Raw genomic sequence first — 18,975 nt, 5'->3', positions numbered from 1 at the left:
ATCATCAATTTCTGCACCAGCATCATCAGTTAGACAAAAAATGATATTTGAATTGGTTAGCAAAGTATGGGTATTTGTCAGAAGATATTCTCTCTGGTTGAGTGCATCAGGTTGTCTTTCAGTATTTTTTTGTGTTTTATATTTTAAATGTTTAGAATTCACATGCATGTACACTTTTGTACTTCTATAAATTGGCAGAGAATGTTCTGCTGTGGTTGAGAGAATCTTGAGCTGGTGCTGAATGCTAATGAGGGTGCCAATGTGTTAAGTTTACTGATCATGAACGACAAAATAAACCATTACATTTTGCATGAATGCACTTTTATCTACTGTGGACAATATCCTTAATAGTTAGACATTTTAGACAAGTTCTATCTAAGCATTATACACATTCTTGAGTGTAGCTTTCACTGCACTGACGTTGTTTGAAGAAAATAAGAAAATAAACGAAAGATTGTAAAAAGTGTGAGCCACTGTGAGAAGGCTTACAATAATAAGCAGTGGGAAGTGATGGAAGAGACCCAAAAGGATACCAGGGCATTGTCTGCTGCATGCTAATCATGTATGACGAGAAGATCTAACTCCAAGAAAAGGAGCATCTCAGTGTTCGTCATCTACGATGTTCAATGAGGCTTTTATAAATCTGTTCTACCCCCAAAAATATCTTTCAGAACTTTGCTATATCATTTTTTATGTAATACTGACTGAGGTGTCTCCGTATGTCGTCATAATTTTAGGACAACTTACGTTGTCCATTCATAGGTGGTCTTTGAGGATTGTTTAGCTACACATGAGTACCCACTGTCAGACTGTGATACTCAGCGTAACGACGAGTGGGAAATGGTCCATTGTTTGGACAGCTGTTAGCTCCCTATGCCCCGTGCCCTACAAAGCTCGATGAGAGGGCAGTTTTAACCCCACTTAGCTCCTTGACTGGTGATTGAGCACAAACAGTAATTGTCGATGTTCATGGACATACATTTTTGGAAAGACTCAGGAGTGATGAGATTGAATCAAATTGATTGGGAAAATCCATGGATTTTCATACACATTCAGAGATGCATACTTTAATATGCAATCTAACTTGAGGCAATTTATGGCGATTTGGATAATTTCACCTGGACTATACTGTAGCTGTAAATAGGATCACTAGCAAGCCAGATGGTATCAGAGAAATTGAATGCCAGAAGACAAAAACAACTGTAATGCTAAGATGAAATGTTCATAGTGCAGCCTAAATTATTTTTTCTTTCAGTCATACTATACAATGAGATAATATCTATTTTACAGTGGGGAGAATCTGTCAGTTATTTCTTTAGTATGTATATATTCTGCATTTCAAATAGCTAGGAATAATTTACTGGAATGAGACTATGAAACACTGAAATATATCCACTATGTTTTCTTATGTTTGTTTTATTGTTCTATATTCTTGTACCACAAGCACTTCCAAAGGAAAATGTGCATGTAAAAATACATTATTGCTACAACCTCTCGAAAGACATTTTTTAAAAAGATGGGCCAGGCTATCACAAATATTGAATTTAATTGAATGCTTTTATTTTCATTATACAAGTATAATGAGATTTATGTTCTTTGAGGCAGAACAGTTGACAGATTATTGGTTCATGAATCCCAGTTAATTTTACCCCAAATTTAATTATTTTTTGATTTAGGATTTAAAAGAAAAAAGCCCTGCATTCTAATGAGGATAAAGCGGTTCAGAAAATGAGAGAAGAAAAAGGGAGTGCAACTACATTTCCAGACGAAATCTCACAGATTGCCCTTCGCTATTCAAAAATGTATCTCGGTGTTTAAACTATCCCAGATGGCCTACAATGTTTCTCTAATGCTAATGTTTGAAGAGAAAAAAAAGTGGATGTCTTGAGGCATTGAAGCCTTCAGATGGCTTTTGTATTGGTAAGCCCACCATTGGAGGCAGCCAACAGTTCAACACATGTGTTGCCTGTAATACTGGGCTTCCATCAATGACCTCACACATTAGAATATATATATACACTGTAGGGGTCTTGGAAAAGGATGGCACTCTTCCTTTTGAAAAGGGGAAGATAGTAACTTCCATTGGAAAAACTGTTGGACAAAAAACAAAAAAAAAACAATGAAAGCCAATGAGTAGCCGACCTGAGGCACTACGGTCATTAGACTCATACAAGTGTCTGAATGCATGACACTCCCAAGTGGGACACAACACGCTTCTGGCTTTCATCTCGACAAGGACTAACAGATGTCCTAGTATCACTGCCAACTCACTCATTGCCTTCCTAGAGGGGGTAAAATACTCCTGCTATCTAGTTAGAATTGAAGTAATGAATAGCCATTCAATATGTAATTCTGAAATCTCCCCAGTGTTTTCATCATCCATATCATTTAATTGGCGTAGGGAGTGACATTTCCTTTTGCCGTTGTTCTTTTGGAAAGCAGTTAGGATGATAAAATGGTTCATTTGTGAAATACCACCGTATCTTCTCGCACAAATCTTTAGTATGTTTGGGCCTCTCACGCCCTTAATACACTTGTGTGTGATTAAAAGCTTGTAAAAGTCCAAGTCACATATGCCAAATAACTTCTCGGAGATTAATGTAGCCCATTTACTGTGTGACGAAACCCCCAGGGTCAATTAGGATAGGCAAACAGCATACTAAATTTACCTTATTAGTTCTATACAATACGCAGACAAGTACAATTATAGTTTCTGTGGAAGAAGGAGTGGATAGAACAACAAAGATTTGCCAGTATTTGGCCCAAACAGCAGGTGGATGAGTAAATGCTCCACAAAAGTTGCCAAGTCCACATACCACACACGGGATAGACTAATGAAGCAGGATCCTCAACTGTTAAAGGGCTGATGAACAACGGCTTGCGTGCAGTGCTCCATCTGGACCCACGGAGAACAGAAGCGGAAGACAGAGGCACTGCAGGGGATGAGCTATAAAGAATATTTATGATGTACCTCACAGGGAGAATGCTTCCAAATAACATAACAATACAAAGGGGTTTGAGCTCTGACTGCCGCACAGTTGACCTGGTGAGCACTGCCATCCGCTCAACAAACTCTTTCTCCATATCTTATTGTCGAAGTCGAAAATTGGTTTTGCCCGAAGAAACAGTTTGGGGTGGATGTATCAGTCGGCCAAGTTAAGTGAATTTCTACATCACTCCAGTAGCTCAGCTAGGCCGATTAGGGCTCAGTCTTGGCAGTGACTTTCCATAATAGTGTTTCTCCTGCACGGTATCTAAGATATTCCTCTGTGTTGGGTTCTTATCAGCTAAAAACACACCAACCCCCACTACTCCCTTGTTATCTGTGCCATCACACCCAATGGGGTCAAAACTGAGAGTAGTGTCAGTTCGATGGGATCCGCCAAGACCATTCTCTTTCATCTCATCATCTATTTGGCAGGTCAAACGATTGATAATGTGTATCATGAGAGGAAACATGATAGCAAAAGTGTATTATATATTTAGGCCAGACAGATATTAAAGATGAAAAGATTTCCAGTTTCTGAAGGTGATGAAGAACATCCCTCAAGGAAACTATGACCACTGTGAATGATTTCATGTTTTTTTTTATCTCTACTATTGGAAAGACAAGCAGTGAGCAGCTATTTCTTATCTTCCCTGTTAATTTCCTTTTCAATGAAACTGCACAATGTCAGATTTTCCAACAATGCATTTCTTTGTCCACGAGCACACCAGATATCTTTTTGTTCAGGTGTCAACGATTCTGGTAGTTCAGCACAACAGGGACATCCACATCAATCATAAGAGGCAGAAAGAGAAAATGGCATGTGCCCTCCAGACCGTGCGGTGATAAAATGTTAAAAACCTTTTCTGAGAAGCGGCATAAAACTCAGTCATCAATCCCAACGGAACCGTCGACTCGAGCAATAGTTCTCTTCCTGGAAATAAATTTCTGTGTTTGATTATTATAACTCACAGTTGAAATGCTGTCCTCAGCAACTCACTACTTCTACCGCTATGACCTTGGTGGAGATGCAGAATCCAAATCAATACCCACCTGCTCTAGATTTCTTTCACCTTCCAGGCATGGAAGCTATATTGATCAGAAAATCTGTATTTTGAGTGGAAAGGCAACGTTCTCTAAGTTATGATGAGAAGCGAAAATGCATTGGATGATTCAAGCGTCCATTGTCCACCCCTGATCTCAAGGTGAAAGGATTTCCAGACATTAATTACACTTTCAGGCCTTACTATGACCCAGATTTGGATTCTGCACAATTGAAGGCAGTTGAGTTTTTGTCATGGGTGACCTACAAAACAAGACATGCTTGACAAATTCTTCACAAATTAAAAGAAATTGTGCATTGCATCAGATCTTTCAACCATCCATCCCAGGAGAATGGTTGCTGTTGAATTCACGAAATATTTAGCGCTCTGACACACCAAGTAGGTTGTGTTACTCTATTATTCAGTTTGTTTGTTGTCAAGAAATCAGGCAGATGCTGTGCTGTGTTGGGTGACTGCAGATAGTTTGCAAATGTATCATCATTTTCCAAATTTTTGCTGTTGAAAGTATAATTTTTAAAAATGTGAACATCCTGTTTTGGTTGACTTTAGGAGTTCAGATACGAGATGGAATTTGTTCACAAAAATGTTAAGGAATCCAAAATAAACTAGGTTCAGGTAGCAAAAAAAGGAAATTGAATTAATCCTGAATTTACATTGACTGATATGTGCTATTTTATTAATATCTCAGGTGAGCGCAAGAAAATATATTACTGTAGTCATTATGATTCAATAAAAAATAGATGTTTCATCAAGGATACACAGATAATGAAAATGTGTTTGAGATTCACATCACCTTAATGGAATTATCATCATCTCATAGTAGAAATATATTGACATTTGCTAGAATTAGTTTATGTAAAAAAAAAAAATAGATCATTGATTTGAATGTAGTTAAGGTGGCAAGAGTGGCCCACTATAGCAATTAACCTCTCTGGCTGCCATTTAATTTCCGCAGTACACATTTATACACTTTTTAGTTTTTAATCTTTTCCCATCCAGTCTCAAAACACACTTTCCTTTCCTCTGCCCCAAATATCTAAATAAAGGCTTGTTTTTAATTCAGAATGCCTTTCATTACCTAGCAGTGAGGAGTGGAATAACAATAAACATGGGGCTCAGAATTTGTTCGTTTAATCTATTTCTAAATAAAGCAGTATCTTGCCCTAGCCAAATTTGCAACAAAGCTACTTTGGTCTGTCCAGTTATCCTTGTTTAAGGCTCCATGTGGAAAGTGGCCAGGATCTAAAGTGAGAAAGCCAACCATCCATCCACAACTAAGGCCTGAGCAGCAACTCAAAGCAATTTTCTTTCTTTTTTTTCTCCATTTTTATCCCTACTTTAAGTTGCTTGGTTTTGTCTGTGTTACTGTGATGGTGTGCATGCACCAATGAGCACAAGCGTTTGGAGACGCTGACAGGTTTTCGGTGCCCCCCTGGGTCCGGATCTTCATCATTCCCAGCAGCAAGCTACATTATCGCATTTACAGTTACCAAACATGAAGGCGCTCATCTCTATTGGCCTAATCAGGAGATTTGCGGGTGAAGGCATGAGATCCTTTTGCACAGAGCTCATCTGTCAGGTTGCCCCGTCACACCGAGAGACTAGAAGACTGAACATGTCTCCCAGGACCAGCACCTGCTGTGTCTTAACACATACAGACTGGAGAAAATTCCTCATGTTTTTGCTACTTCCCCAAAAGGCAAATACTGACACACACAGCATCCAATATGTTTCTCTTTTTTATGTACGTGGGTGTCTCTCTCATGCATGTGTAAAAGCTGTGGGATTCAGCATCTGGTTGGCCCTTCTATGGCAACAATAACGACAATCCCAGTGTGCTATGTTTTCAAATCTGACTTTTTATTTTTTAAACTGTCATTTCTTTTTTATTAGCCGCTGTATAAAATTGAGAATTCCTCGTGTGGCGTCTCATGGTGTTCACTTTCTTGGAGCCCTCCCAGAAGACATGTTCTTATGTTAAAGCCATTTTGTCGGCTTCTGTCCGTTTTGCACTGTTTCAACACCCATCCTTTTAAAACTTCACTTGGCTGAGAGGTGGTCCTGTCAAATGGCTTGATACACTTGTGAATCCAATTTTCAGATGATGATGATAGCAATCTGTCTAGGTTCTGAGGTAGCAAAGTGTGATGCCCTGACCACCCTGTTTCACTGTCACATATGTAGTCTTTTCAAAAATGGCTTGCTTTGTGATGGCTACGATTAGTCTCTTACACTGAGTATTGCAGTAAATTCTTGAATTTAAATAATCTCTATAGATTTTGCGAAGTAACGAGTCAACACAAAAATACCGTTAATAATCTAGAACGTGTATGATAAATAACCAACACAGAATCACTAAGCATAGAGAGTTAAAGTTGGCCTCGAAGACACAAGCAAAGCTAAATTTTTCATCAGACCTTTTAAACAAATCATGTCATGGAGAGGTTTAGGAAAGATAAGAATCATGTTACACGGCTGAAACAAGCCTTAATGGTTGCCGGAAAAGCTGATTGGGAATGCTGACCTGCTGTTTTCTAGGTAGCAGATGAGTGTGTTTTAGAGACAGCCCACATATGGTTTAACAACTATACTATGTCAGCTTTTATCCCCAGAGGCAATAACAGTCTGCTCTCCACCATGCAGATGTTGTAGGGCTGTAAAAAGATTCTCTTTATAAGTTAACATGGTCAAAAAAGACCTTTTCAGACCTCCATGTTCACGGAGAGTCCATATACTAGAAATTCTATCATGGAAAACAGCAAATTTGTCAAACATATCAGAAAAGGGTCAGGAAATTGGAAATAGTGAAGATTTGTTGAAAAAAATATTGCATTTACTAATTAGGGGCAGTAGGTATTTCTGACTTAAACAATGATTTTAATGCTAATTTAATGGTTTTACTCCACATAGAGTATGTAAAATTTACTGCCTTTATGATGTTAATATTGATATGACATGATAGTCAACAAATGAGTAAATCACACTCTTCTTCCCTTTGTTTTGATTGTGTTTGATGAAAGGTCACATAAGGACAATTGGAGGAAAAATAGACAACTTCTACTCCACTCTGTGCTAGTGAAAGGTCAACATGGGGATGAAAGGCCTCATCTTGTGCTGCGTGTTATTGTCCATGGTCCTCAAGCCCTCTGCCAGTGGACTGGTAAAGAAAGTTATACGACATCGCAGAGAGGCTTTAATTCCTAAAAAGAATCAAGAGAATCTCACCCTGCCAAACCCTGACCAGCCAGTTGTCTTCAACCATGTCTACAACATCAATGTTCCCTCCACATCACTCTGTTCTGTAGACCTTGATTCACCGGGTGGCACTGTGCCCAATCACAACAATGGCGCATTGGATATGCGGAATACTGAGCATATGGAGCACACGGTGGATGGTGACAATCAGATCGTCTTCACCCACCGGATAAATATCCCTAAGCAGGCGTGTGGCTGCAACAACCAGGCACCTGATCTAAAAGAAATCCTAAACAGACTGGAGATGTTGGAGACGGAACTTTCCAGTCTGAGAGAGCAATGTGGCAGTGGGGCAGGTTGCTGTGGATCTCAAGTTACGGGTAGGTTCATATAACACACTGTGTAATGGCTTTGGTGTGGTTCATATAATGTAAATGAGTCTGTTATAAAAGAATTCCCCAGAGGCATTCATGGAAAAGAAAGAACAGCAAATCCATCACAACTGTTCCAGCAATTCTATCATTTCAAAATCTTATATGATTGTTAGTCGTCAAACAACTCTCACTGTAGAAATTGAAAATCAAAAGCTCAGTGGCACGCTTTTATTTCTCGGTGTGTCACTTTTGTCCATCGGCAAAAAAAAACGATCAATCTTTTTGTTTCACATACAAATGGTGACAGCATGTGCTTTGAAGCAACACCATGTCTGCAACTTACAATATGGAAATGAAAACTGAGAGTTCCTTCTCTTAAAAATTGTATTTGGATATACCCGTACATTTTACGTTGGCTACTATTGTACTATTTAACTTACAGTAATCCAGTAAAAGTACCGTGTGAAACAAATTCATTCAAAATTTACTCATTAGTATGAAATAAAGTTCTAATCTAATCTAATTTAACAAAAGATTTTGTTTTTTTTCCATTGTGGTTGGCAGTTGTATTAATTTTTGACAATGCTGTATATAATAAGATACAGTAGTAAACTACATCCACAACAATGATCATATATGTACACAGAATAAAAATAAAATATTGCTTATTTTATTTTATCAGGAGAAGTCGCCACCAAACCCTATTGTAATGGCCGTGGAAACTGGAGCGCTGACACCTGCAGCTGTGTATGTGAGCCAGGGTGGAAAGGTTCCAACTGCACAGATCCCGAATGTACCAATGACTGCCAAGACCAGGGCCGCTGTGTGGATGGGAAATGTGAATGCTTCGAAGGCTTCACCGGTCATGACTGTGGCATTGAGCTATGCCTCCCGGACTGTGGTGATTACGGTCATTGTGTTGAAGGAACTTGCCTCTGCGAGGACGGCTTCTTTGGCGAGGAATGCTCCCAGACAAACTGCCTCAACAACTGTCTGGGTCGTGGACGTTGCATCGATGACGATTGCGTCTGCGATGAGCCGTGGACGGGCTATGACTGCTCCGAGCTTATCTGTCCAAACGACTGCTATGACCGTGGACGCTGTGTCAACGGCACTTGCTTCTGTGAGGAGGGTTTCACTGGAGAAGACTGCGGTGAAGTCACTTGTCCAGGACAATGTAACAACCGTGGCATGTGTGTGAAGGGAATGTGTGTGTGTCAGAGCGGCTATATTGGCGAAGATTGCTCCAAGCTCACTTGTCCGCAAAACTGCAATCAGCGAGGCCATTGCTTCAACGGCAAATGCATCTGTGACCCAGGATTTGAGGGTGAAGATTGTTCTGTTCTATCATGCCCTGAAAATTGCAGCAACAAAGGCCAGTGTGTAAATGGAGAGTGTATGTGTGATGAAGGATACCAAGGAGAGGACTGCAGCGAGCTTACCTGCCCCAACAACTGCCTAGATCGTGGGCGTTGTGTTAACGGTCAGTGTATATGCGATAAAGGATTCACTGGGGAGGACTGCAGCATCAAGACCTGTCCTAAAGACTGCTTGGGCCGTGGGGAGTGTGTGGATGGCAAGTGTGTGTGCTTCGTTGGTTTCACTGGCAAAGGCTGCGGTGAGCTAACATGCCCCAATGACTGTCTGGGCCGTGGCCACTGTGTGAATGGCCAATGTGTTTGTCACAAGGGTTTCACTGGTGAGGACTGCAGTGAGAAGACATGTCCTAAAAACTGTTTGGACAGAGGATATTGCAATGATGGCCTCTGCGTATGCTATGAAGGCTTCACTGGGATTGATTGTGCCATCATAACCTGCCCTGGAGACTGCCAGAACCAGGGACTATGTGATAATGGTGTTTGTATCTGCAATGAAGGTTTCGTTGGGGAGGACTGCTCAGCAGGTAAGGACAATGGGGGAATCCTCACTTCCTCTTTCAAATATTGTTGTAATTGTAAACCTTTTCTAACTAAGAGCTGATTAGGGATAAACACTTAATCAAAAATGGATAAATATAATTTGTACACTATGATCTCTGTAGGATTAGAATGACTTTCCTAAACATGGCTTATTTGGTTTTTGACAAGTTTCCCCACCAAAGGACCTAACTGTTGAAGAGGTCACACCTGAGACGGTGGATTTGTCTTGGAATAATGAGATGCGTGTGACAGAATACCTCATCACCTACGTTCCTACCTCCCCTGGAGGTTTGGAGCTTGATGTGCGGGTTCCGGGGGACCAGAAGAAAGCCACAGTTAGAGAGCTTGAACCAGGCATTGAGTATCTGATCAGCGTTTATGCTATTCTCAACAACAAGAAAAGCATTCCTGTTACCGCGAGGGTGGCAACACGTATGAATATTCTAATTTATAAATGATCATAAAACTGTGTCATCAACAGTCTCACTATCTAAAATGGTGTAAGTTAATAGTTTCTAACATTACAGACCTTCCTGAGCCTGAGGGACTGAAATTCAAAGCAGTGCGCGAGACATCCGTGGAAGTACAATGGGACCCTCTGGATATCCCCTTTGATGGCTGGAACCTCATCTTCAGAAACACTGTGGGTCTTTTGACAAACCTCCATTACAGGCTGCAGTCGCTTTCAGAACGTTCCATTGTATTAGAACAGGACTATTTTTTTTCATATGATGCAAATTGTTAAGAAGCCAACCATAACAAAAATCTTAAATGGCTTAATGCCAATGTTTTTCTATGCTATTTTGCTACTCTCCCAGAAAGAGGAAGACGGCGAAATTTTGAGCTCCCTCGGCCGTCCAGACACAACCTTTGAACAGTCTGGCTTGGGCCCAGGCCAAGAATATGAAGTGAAACTGGAAGTTGTTAAAAATAAGAAGCGCGGACCACCTGCCTCCAAGAATGTTGTCACAAGTAAGTGTACATATTCACACTCTCAAAACTGTGGGCTTAAAAGTAACCTAGCAGTTTATCCAATAGGGAATGAGCCAATAGAGAGTTATTTATACCCAACACATTGGCTTGAGGGTTTTACCCTTTTGACCCATCACAGGAAAGACTTCTGAAAACTGTCTGGGTTCATTGAACCTCAAATAAGACCTTGATCTTTGTTGTTTATTTCTGAAAGTGTCACATATGTCATCATGACACCGGGGAAATGTTTTAAATTGTGAGAGGAAAATGTGTGACGGGTCTTCTTTGAATGGAAAACAGTAGGATCTTTATTTCTTTCATACTAATGCATGTTAACCTTAATTATTATTATCATTATTATTTGAGAAAATAAATAATCGGATTGGGTTTAGTAAATGAAATATTGAAGTGCAAGTTGTTGCATGAGTTAGAAAAGCTCAAAGGTTTTATGCACACATACAGAGGCAATTAACCTTCTCTGATGTGGCTGAGCATTAAAACTGTAAAACCTGAGGAGATGGAAAAGTTGAGCATTGAGTTGTTAATGACCCGTGCTACATCTAGCCATATATTTTTTACAAGCACAACAACATTATCTGCTTCTGTGTTTATTACTAATTTAGGGATAGACGCACCACTCCAAGTGAACATCCGTGACGTGACGGACACAACAGCGTTGGTGACGTGGTTCCAGCCTGTGGCCAATGTGGATGGGATCAGCATCTCTTTTGGGCCTAGTTCCAGCCCTGCTGATCGCAGCATGGTTGAGCTTTCCTCCACAGACACTCAATACCACCTCGGAGGACTCATGCCAGACACCCAGTATGAAGTGTCTCTGACAGCCCGGCGGGGAGACCGGTCTAGTGTCCCTGTCTATGAATCATTCCTCACAGGTGAGAACCTCCCAGACAATATCGGGATTAGACTCTGTTGTATTATTATGTACTAGTTACAGTAGGGAGAGAGGGATGTTTCCTACTGAGGCGGGTTTCATTATGGTTGCTTTTTAAAGGATCAGATACCATAAATTCAGAATGGAGATGAATACATATTTTCTGTGTTAGGAAGTTTTAGTTACTTGACCTAATGGAAACAACTTTTTGATTGATAAGTGTACAGATGAAATTAACTTCTGTATATGTTAGACTTGGATGCCCCCAGGGAACTTGAGAAGTTGGAGCTGACTGATGAAAGCATCACTCTTGAGTGGAAAAATAGTCAAGCGAAGGTGGAAAACTACCGCATCAAGTATGGACCTCTCTCTGGAGGTGAACACAGGGAACTGCTCTTCCCAGCCGGACCCAAAGACACAACTCACGCCAAGATCATTGGTACACACACTATCACAATTTATCAATTACACATTGCAAAGCCAAAGTAAGATTTCTGTAACCTTTCAGTAAGAAATTACTTGAATATTGCTATTCATGGTTAGTCTCTAAAACCCAAAGACCACAAGCATAATGGAAAGCTCAAAAGCAAAAAAAAATCAATGGATAAGGAATATGATTGAATTCATAAGTCAAGTAGGCATGTGAGAAAGAAAATATAATTCATATATGATAAGATAAGGGAGGATCATTGATAATGTAAACTGCTAAAAGAAAATCCAGAAGATGATGATATTTCACAAGAATAGCTTACACAGTTTTATCTTAGACCTAATAAATAGGTATTGGCCCCGATCATGCAAGCAAAGTTTTCCCATTTCTTTTTTTATTTGGTACCTACATCAGCCTTACGTTATAGGGAGTAGTGAGAAATAAACATTGACACTATAAAATGGCTACCCTTAAATTTAGTTGGACAAGTATTTGTCATGTGATCTAATGAAGTGTTATTTTCCACAATCTCATTTCTACAATGGTTTGCCTTTGTTTTGTATCATGAAATGTTTGCCCAACTACAATAGTCCCATTTTATGAGAAAACCACCCAGGGGGATTTGGCATTCACATTTTAAATTGAATCACACTGCAGCTTCTCTTTGAGCGCTTACTCAAGTAAGAGTAGACATGTTTTCATCTATCAATGCTGTTGACATCATAAAGCAACGCTTTGAGCCTTGTTTTTTTTTCCTGTTTGTTTCTAGATTAAATACAATAAGAAGGAGGAAAAACTTTGTCTAATAGTGTCTTTGTCTGGCGCAGTTCTTTGTCCTTGGGAGGCCCATCTCATGGAAATAAAGCATTGTGTCCATTCAGCAGACGTCCCCCTCTTCTCCAAACGCACCTCAGTAGTGCTTTCACACAGTTATTATCTGTAATTGCCTTCACGCTCGTGATTTTATTGATAATGAGTTTCCTGGGTATTAGGTGTAATTTCATGCTGCAGAACTCTGTGTGTGATGACCTCTGTGGGAGTTAATAAAGGAATTAAAGGCGATCGGGCCTAGAGAGGGCTTAATTGTGAAAACCAAAGGCTTTCCACAGCCAGCTGTATCATTGGGTGTAGTGTTTCGGCTGCACGACAAGGGCCCTATAGATCCATCAATGCAAATACACCAGCCGTGTTCTACTATGAGCTCAAGCTTACCATGAAATGCAATTTGGCTGCAACCTATTGTGCTATCACGCCACACGAAAGTGTTTTTGTGTCTGCCACAGCCACCAAAAACCATTAGCAGAAAACAGCTGGCCACTTGACGATACAGCCTCTTAACTATTCAACTGGTGAAAAAATGCAGGACTTGAGCAAACAATTCATGACATTTTTTTTAAACTCTTGAGTGTAAAATGCAGTATTTTACTTGGCTGTCTAGGTCTGAGACCAGGCACAGAGTATGGAATGGGAGTGACAGCAGTAAAAGATGAACGGGAGAGTCTGCCCACGACCACCAATGCTGTGACCGGTACGAAGCTCTCACTTGTCTTTCAGTACAATAGCACATTAACCGGTAGATTAGCAGTCTGTGTACATAATTATACTGCAGTGGTAATTTTTAATTTAACAATTATAATAAAGTTTGTGCTTCATATGACGGTGCTATAATTGTATTCATATTCATTTTTTGAGTGACTTTTAACTCTTTAAATCTTTTCAGGTTACACCAAAATTGTCACAAATGCTCTCACATTTTTAGTTAACAGTTTAACGTCCATTTGGTTTGGCATGCCACAAAGCACAGACTCGTGCCTTATATCCCAATTCGATATTCCAGTTGCCAGTTGCAAATGATTTTGGACTGCAATGAAATGCCCCTCATACATTTTTAAAACCATGACTTAGATGATTAAAATTCTTAAAAGAATTACTTGCATTCATTGACAGCCACAACAATATTCGGATGCAAGACACATTCTCATGCGAGATTAGAATTCTGATCGCTTTTCTACACCTACTCAAAACTTAAATTGCCATCGATTGGTGTTCAGCTCTAGCATTCAATTTGCTGGGTGTATAGCATTGAAAAGACTATTGAAAATGGTTCAAATCAAGTCATGTTGATTATTCAAATTTGCCATTTCAAATCTAACCTTTACTTTTACTTACACTTTTGTGAATAATTCACCTCCACATTATGTCCTCTGAAGAGAATATTGAATTCCAATTTATGAACTCTCTTCCCCTCTATTTCAGCACTGGATGCTCCAAAGGACCTAACTGTTATTGAGGTGACAGAAACAACAATGATGATGGAGTGGAGACGCCCACTGGCCAAGCTGGACTCCTACCGACTTGTCTATGTTTCCGCTGATGGTCAAAGAGCAGAGGAGGTGGTTCCTGGAGTTTCTGAGTCTTACACATTGAGAGGCCTGACAGCAGGCATGCTCTATACCATCAGCATCACCGCCGAGAGGGGCCGCAGGACAAGTGCAGCAACCACCATCTCGGCACCGACAGGTTAGTAACTCAGCAATGTTTTAGGACTAATACAAAGGAATGAAGAGGGGTTCAGCCTCACTTTTATTCCTTGGTTATTTATCTGGAGGATTATCTATTTCCTAATTTTAGGATTTTTTTCATTTCACATTTAATGTGATTTTTTTTACACCAATGAAGGATTCAACCAGCAAATTCTAAGATTTCATCTCCATTCTATTTAGTTATACGCCTATTTGACTATCTCTATCTATTTAATATTCTGACTCGCCATTTCTGTTTTAGACTTTGCTGTTTATGTTTAATAGAACGGAAAACTGTGTTCCAGACATTTTAGACAAAAAGATTGTTACAGAACAAAGCTTTTTATTCTCTAAAAAAAAAAAGTTCCCTAAATTTTTTTTCATAGTAGTTTAAATACCAATAAAGATGCTCTTTCACACTTATCTCAGTGCTCAAATAGCCTCTGGGCTGTTTGTGGACATCAATAAAAATATTTGTGGGAAAATATAAAAAGTTCTGCCTTAGAAAGCTTGCAAATAATGGTTCATTATATATTTTGGGAGACTACCCTTAAGTATAATGAGCAGGGTCATGGCAATGGTGGTGAGGGGGAGCATTGAACAATGTTCATTCATGTGGTAATTGTTGACGTGAGCCTTGGTCCCCTCTGGTTTTGTGCGATTTGACCACGATGAACTCTGGCTCTGTCAGATAAAAGGCCACATGCTGGGATTCCTGTTAAAACATTGTCTCTAAAATCAGCAGCCATCTAATCCACAGCCTGTGCTGATCTGTGCAGCCTTTATCATCTCTAGACATGAACATCGATTGGTTTCATTTTACAGGAGGAATTGGAGAAAGGAGGTGGGGAGATGGGAGTTAGACCAATGTTTCGGGGCTCTACATACTGCAGACTTGCCAATTAGAGGACACCATATATTGATTCTGCATTGATCTGAATGAATATAAATGAACAGTCCAGTTGGTTTAGTTCATTTTTACTACTTCTAATTTGCTACAGCTTTAATGCTGCCACCCTCTGTTGCAGCATGTGATCTCCTGACCTTTGTTTGATGTGTCACTTTGCTATTCTTTTTTTAATCCATTGGTGGCTTGTGTATTTGCATCGTATGATGTTAAGAGATGGCAAACCCTATCATCAAGCCTCCAGAACCTTCCGAATATGTCAGAAAAAGCTGTCTAGCCAAATGAAACACACCATGAGAAAGACTAAACAACACTAGCATTTCATTAATAATCATAAATTACTAGTACTTAAAAACAGGGAAATACTTTTAAATCACCCTGTACTCCACGGCCACTGTTTTTAGTAACAGATGCTTGAATAGTATTACATTATTGGGGAGACAATGAAATTGTGTTGTCATGTATGGCCAATTATAAGCCTTGTGTATGCAAACAATTAGAAAGTCAATTTTGCAAAGTAGGTCCCCTTCAAGTAAATAATGGTGTAAAAAAAAACAATTCTTCAGCAGTCATAATCTAACCCATCACTCATACTCACTCATTTGTCTTTCATGAAATCTACTGTGCATTAACTATGAGGTGTTGAGATGATGTTTTTAGTCTGATTTGAATTCTCGGAATGCTTTCCCACACAATGTGTTTCTATACTTGCACATGGGGTTGAAATGGGTCAGGTACTTTTCTACCTTCCTGGCAGAGCTACTCTGCAGCTTCAAATGTTGATAGCCAATTCTTGTTCATTAATGGGCAGAGGCTGCATTGCGTATAAAGCCTTATGCTTTCAATCTACGAGACGTCTATCTCATATGATAATAAAGAGTATGGCTTTAGTCAGCTATCAATATTGAGGCGCATTGTTCAGCCTTATCTTTTGTAGTGAAACTAGAGGAATAGTATTTGGCTGAAATACAAATGTGGTATAATTAGTGTCAAGACCAATTTTATGCCGATCACATACTCCACTCATTGTTTGGATGTTCAAGATGTGCACTGCAGTATATGAATGCTTTGTTTATATGGCAAAGGTTAAACCTATAATATCTTCTTTCAATAATACATTGTCACTTCTTTAAACCAGAGCTTCACAAAGTGTGAATTGGACCCCTTAGTAGGGTGCATCACTATGACACATTTGCAGCCTTTGTTTCTGCGGACCACTCGTCTAAATAGTTCATTGTTTGTGTGTCACCATCCTTGTAACTCCATTTCGGTATGTGTTTCATCACCCAGCGGAGGAGAAACCCATTGTGGGTAATTTCACTGTCAGCGATGTGTCATGGGACAGCTTCCTCCTGTCCTGGTCTGCAGAGGAAGGGGCCTTTGAAGCGTTTCTGATCGAGATTACAGATGCAGAAACGGGTGCTGAGTGGCAAAATCAAACTGTGTCAGCCGATGCTCGCAGTATTGTCATCTCTGGCCTAACTCCCGCTACCTGGTACAGAGCCAATCTGTACGGGGTCTACGGGGGCCTCTTCTTAGATCCTGTATTTGCAGACACCATCACAGGTATAAATAATAAACACAGTCAATGCTGGGGCCTGACTCTTTCCCTCCCTTAATAGCTCTCTTGCTGCCTCAGACTATGCAAGGGATTTTCTCAGGGGACTTTGCAAATGAGTTAGTTGAGTGTTTTATAATTTTCTTTCTGATTTTAGAGAGAACTTATTTCTTCAGGAAATCCAGTAAAGGAAATTACATCAACGTATACTTTTTCTTTACAAATTTTCATAATTTTGAGTGTGTCAATCCACCTTTAATCATCCGTTAACATTTTAAAGATAATGATTGTTCAGGGGGAAAAACAAGCAGAACTGACAGGAATTAAATTAAAACTCAAAGGCTTTTGTCAATTTGTATGAGACTGCTCGTCTGTATGCATCTCGAGTCCTCGGAAGAGTGGGCCGCTCTTCATTCTCAGGCTGCCATTGCCTCTAGTCTCTAATGCTTGGGTGCCAGGGGCTTCCGAGGCCATGCAGAATATGGCATACACTCAACAGTCTATTGTCTGCATGTAATGGTTGATCAAACCATCTATTTTTCCAAGAGAATTTAACATTCCAAGTACTGAATGCAGGCACTGACTAACTTAATTATGTCGTGCACAGTAGTCAACACTAGTCAAGTGGAGAAAGACATTACAAGGGAGATTAAGTCTTCTAAATGAAAAACATTATGCGGGGAATCTTTGATTAGCCGAATAGTTTTATGTAACAAATGACCATCGCAACCATAAACTGCTGCAGACAGCAAGACGTATTAGTTTGAAACACTAGCGATTTACAGTATATGATCACAGGCTGCTAGTTAAGTTGACACATGGAACTGCAAGCAGTTTCTCTTTGAAAACCCTTGTTATAGCAGTTGCTGGTGCATAGCCTCATCCAATAACAAGGTCCCTTTTGTGAATGGGGCTTTTCTTCCCCTTCGGTATGGACCGGAGTGTGAAGACAGAAACAAAGTGGATGTAGCAGTGTTGAGAAGATGACATCAGTAGCAAGTTTGTGCTTATATGAAGATAGATGTGATCCTCCCTTTGTTGCACTGGCCAAATAAAAGCAACAATGAGTGAGCGCTCCCACAAGATATTTTTTTGCTTATTAGAAATGGCTTGGGGCAAACCCTTGAAACTCTCAAAATTGGCATTGCTAAACTTAATTTTCTGACTTTTTTTGTTGCTCAATGTCAAAGCATTCTTGAGTTTCACAGAAGAGCAAAACTTACTTTCCCTTGTCACTCAGAGACTGAACCACAGGTGCAGGCTCTCCAACTATCTGACATCACTCCTGAGAGCTTTAGATTGGTCTGGACAGCAGAAGAAGATGCCTTCGACACCTTTGTCATAATGGTGAGCCAGGCTGAGAGTCCAGACCAACCACAAGAGCTGGTGTTGGGTGGCGAAGACAGGAGCGCACAAGTGTCAAACCTCAACGAAGACACACAGTACCAAATTGAAATATTTGGACTAATTTTGGGAAGACGATCCAAGTCTATAATCGAGGGGGTGAGAACAGGTACAGCTCGAAAGGGTAGTGTCAAGAAATGAAAATCCGGGAATGGATTTTCATTTGTATTTGTCTCGTGGTCAATGTTTTTCCCCTATGCCGTCAAAAGCATGGAAGAAGGTCAATGTTTTATTATTTGTTTACTAACCAGGCGTTGAACAGTACGCGTGCAAGCCATTTGGTGCAACAATATCTCTGAAATCTAAATACGTTTTCATTTAGAAACCACTTCAGATGTGTTTGCTTTGTCTTATGTCTGTGGCTTGGTGTGTCATAATCCTCAGTGGTTTAAGTCAACTGCAGTAGTCACTGGAAAAAGGAAGAATTGAAATGTCTGTCCAAAATTTGATCCTAAATATTTCAGAGTTAGACATGTCAGTTGGCTACCACTTAAGTCTTTTACTGAGCTTTCTTGTGTCTGGTTTTCCTACCAGAAATGTCTTTGCTTCTTTTTTTAATGGAAGGAGGTGGGGCTACTGTCTCTGTCATATAGAACTGGTGTCTATGGTGGTGTCCTTTTTGTTCCCTGGGGCTAAGGCTTTACTCCTGGGTTGCGTGGCGGATGTATTGTCTCGGGATGAAATGGGGACAAGTTAATCTCCTCAGGTCTGTCACGCAAGATACTGTTACTACTGGCCACTACTGGGAAGTT

The 18,975-nt window shown here is 40.0% G+C and overlaps 2 protein-coding genes across 5 annotated transcripts in view; one reads left to right on the top strand and one right to left on the bottom strand.

The window, feature by feature from the left end:
- The window catches only part of LOC144215395 (tenascin-like), a 43,743-nt gene that overhangs the window by 19,860 nt on the left and 4,908 nt on the right, over positions 1–18,975 (top strand). For 2 of the 4 annotated variants that reach the window (XM_077744282.1, XM_077744281.1), the window contains 11 exons: positions 7,071–7,625; positions 8,302–9,522; positions 9,707–9,970; positions 10,066–10,181; positions 10,357–10,510; positions 11,134–11,403; positions 11,656–11,841; positions 13,271–13,360; positions 14,089–14,352; positions 16,552–16,827; positions 18,060–18,332. In XM_077744282.1, coding sequence (XP_077600408.1) covers positions 7,139–7,625; positions 8,302–9,522; positions 9,707–9,970; positions 10,066–10,181; positions 10,357–10,510; positions 11,134–11,403; positions 11,656–11,841; positions 13,271–13,360; positions 14,089–14,352; positions 16,552–16,827; positions 18,060–18,332 — 3,601 coding nt within the window. In that variant the 5' untranslated portion in view covers positions 7,071–7,138. The remainder of the gene's footprint in view (positions 1–7,070; positions 7,626–8,301; positions 9,523–9,706; positions 9,971–10,065; positions 10,182–10,356; positions 10,511–11,133; positions 11,404–11,655; positions 11,842–13,270; positions 13,361–14,088; positions 14,353–16,551; positions 16,828–18,059; positions 18,333–18,975) is intronic. The other 2 variants (XM_077744283.1, XM_077744284.1) reach the window with 2 other exon arrangements.
- Positions 1–18,975, bottom strand: part of LOC144215398 (dual specificity testis-specific protein kinase 1-like) — a 67,397-nt gene that overhangs the window by 44,925 nt on the left and 3,497 nt on the right. The window lies entirely within an intron of this gene.

This window comes from Stigmatopora nigra, chromosome 22 (genome assembly GCF_051989575.1).
Source record: "Stigmatopora nigra isolate UIUO_SnigA chromosome 22, RoL_Snig_1.1, whole genome shotgun sequence".
NCBI lineage: Eukaryota > Metazoa > Chordata > Actinopteri > Syngnathiformes > Syngnathidae > Stigmatopora > Stigmatopora nigra.
This window is presented reverse-complemented; position numbering and strand designations above follow the sequence as displayed.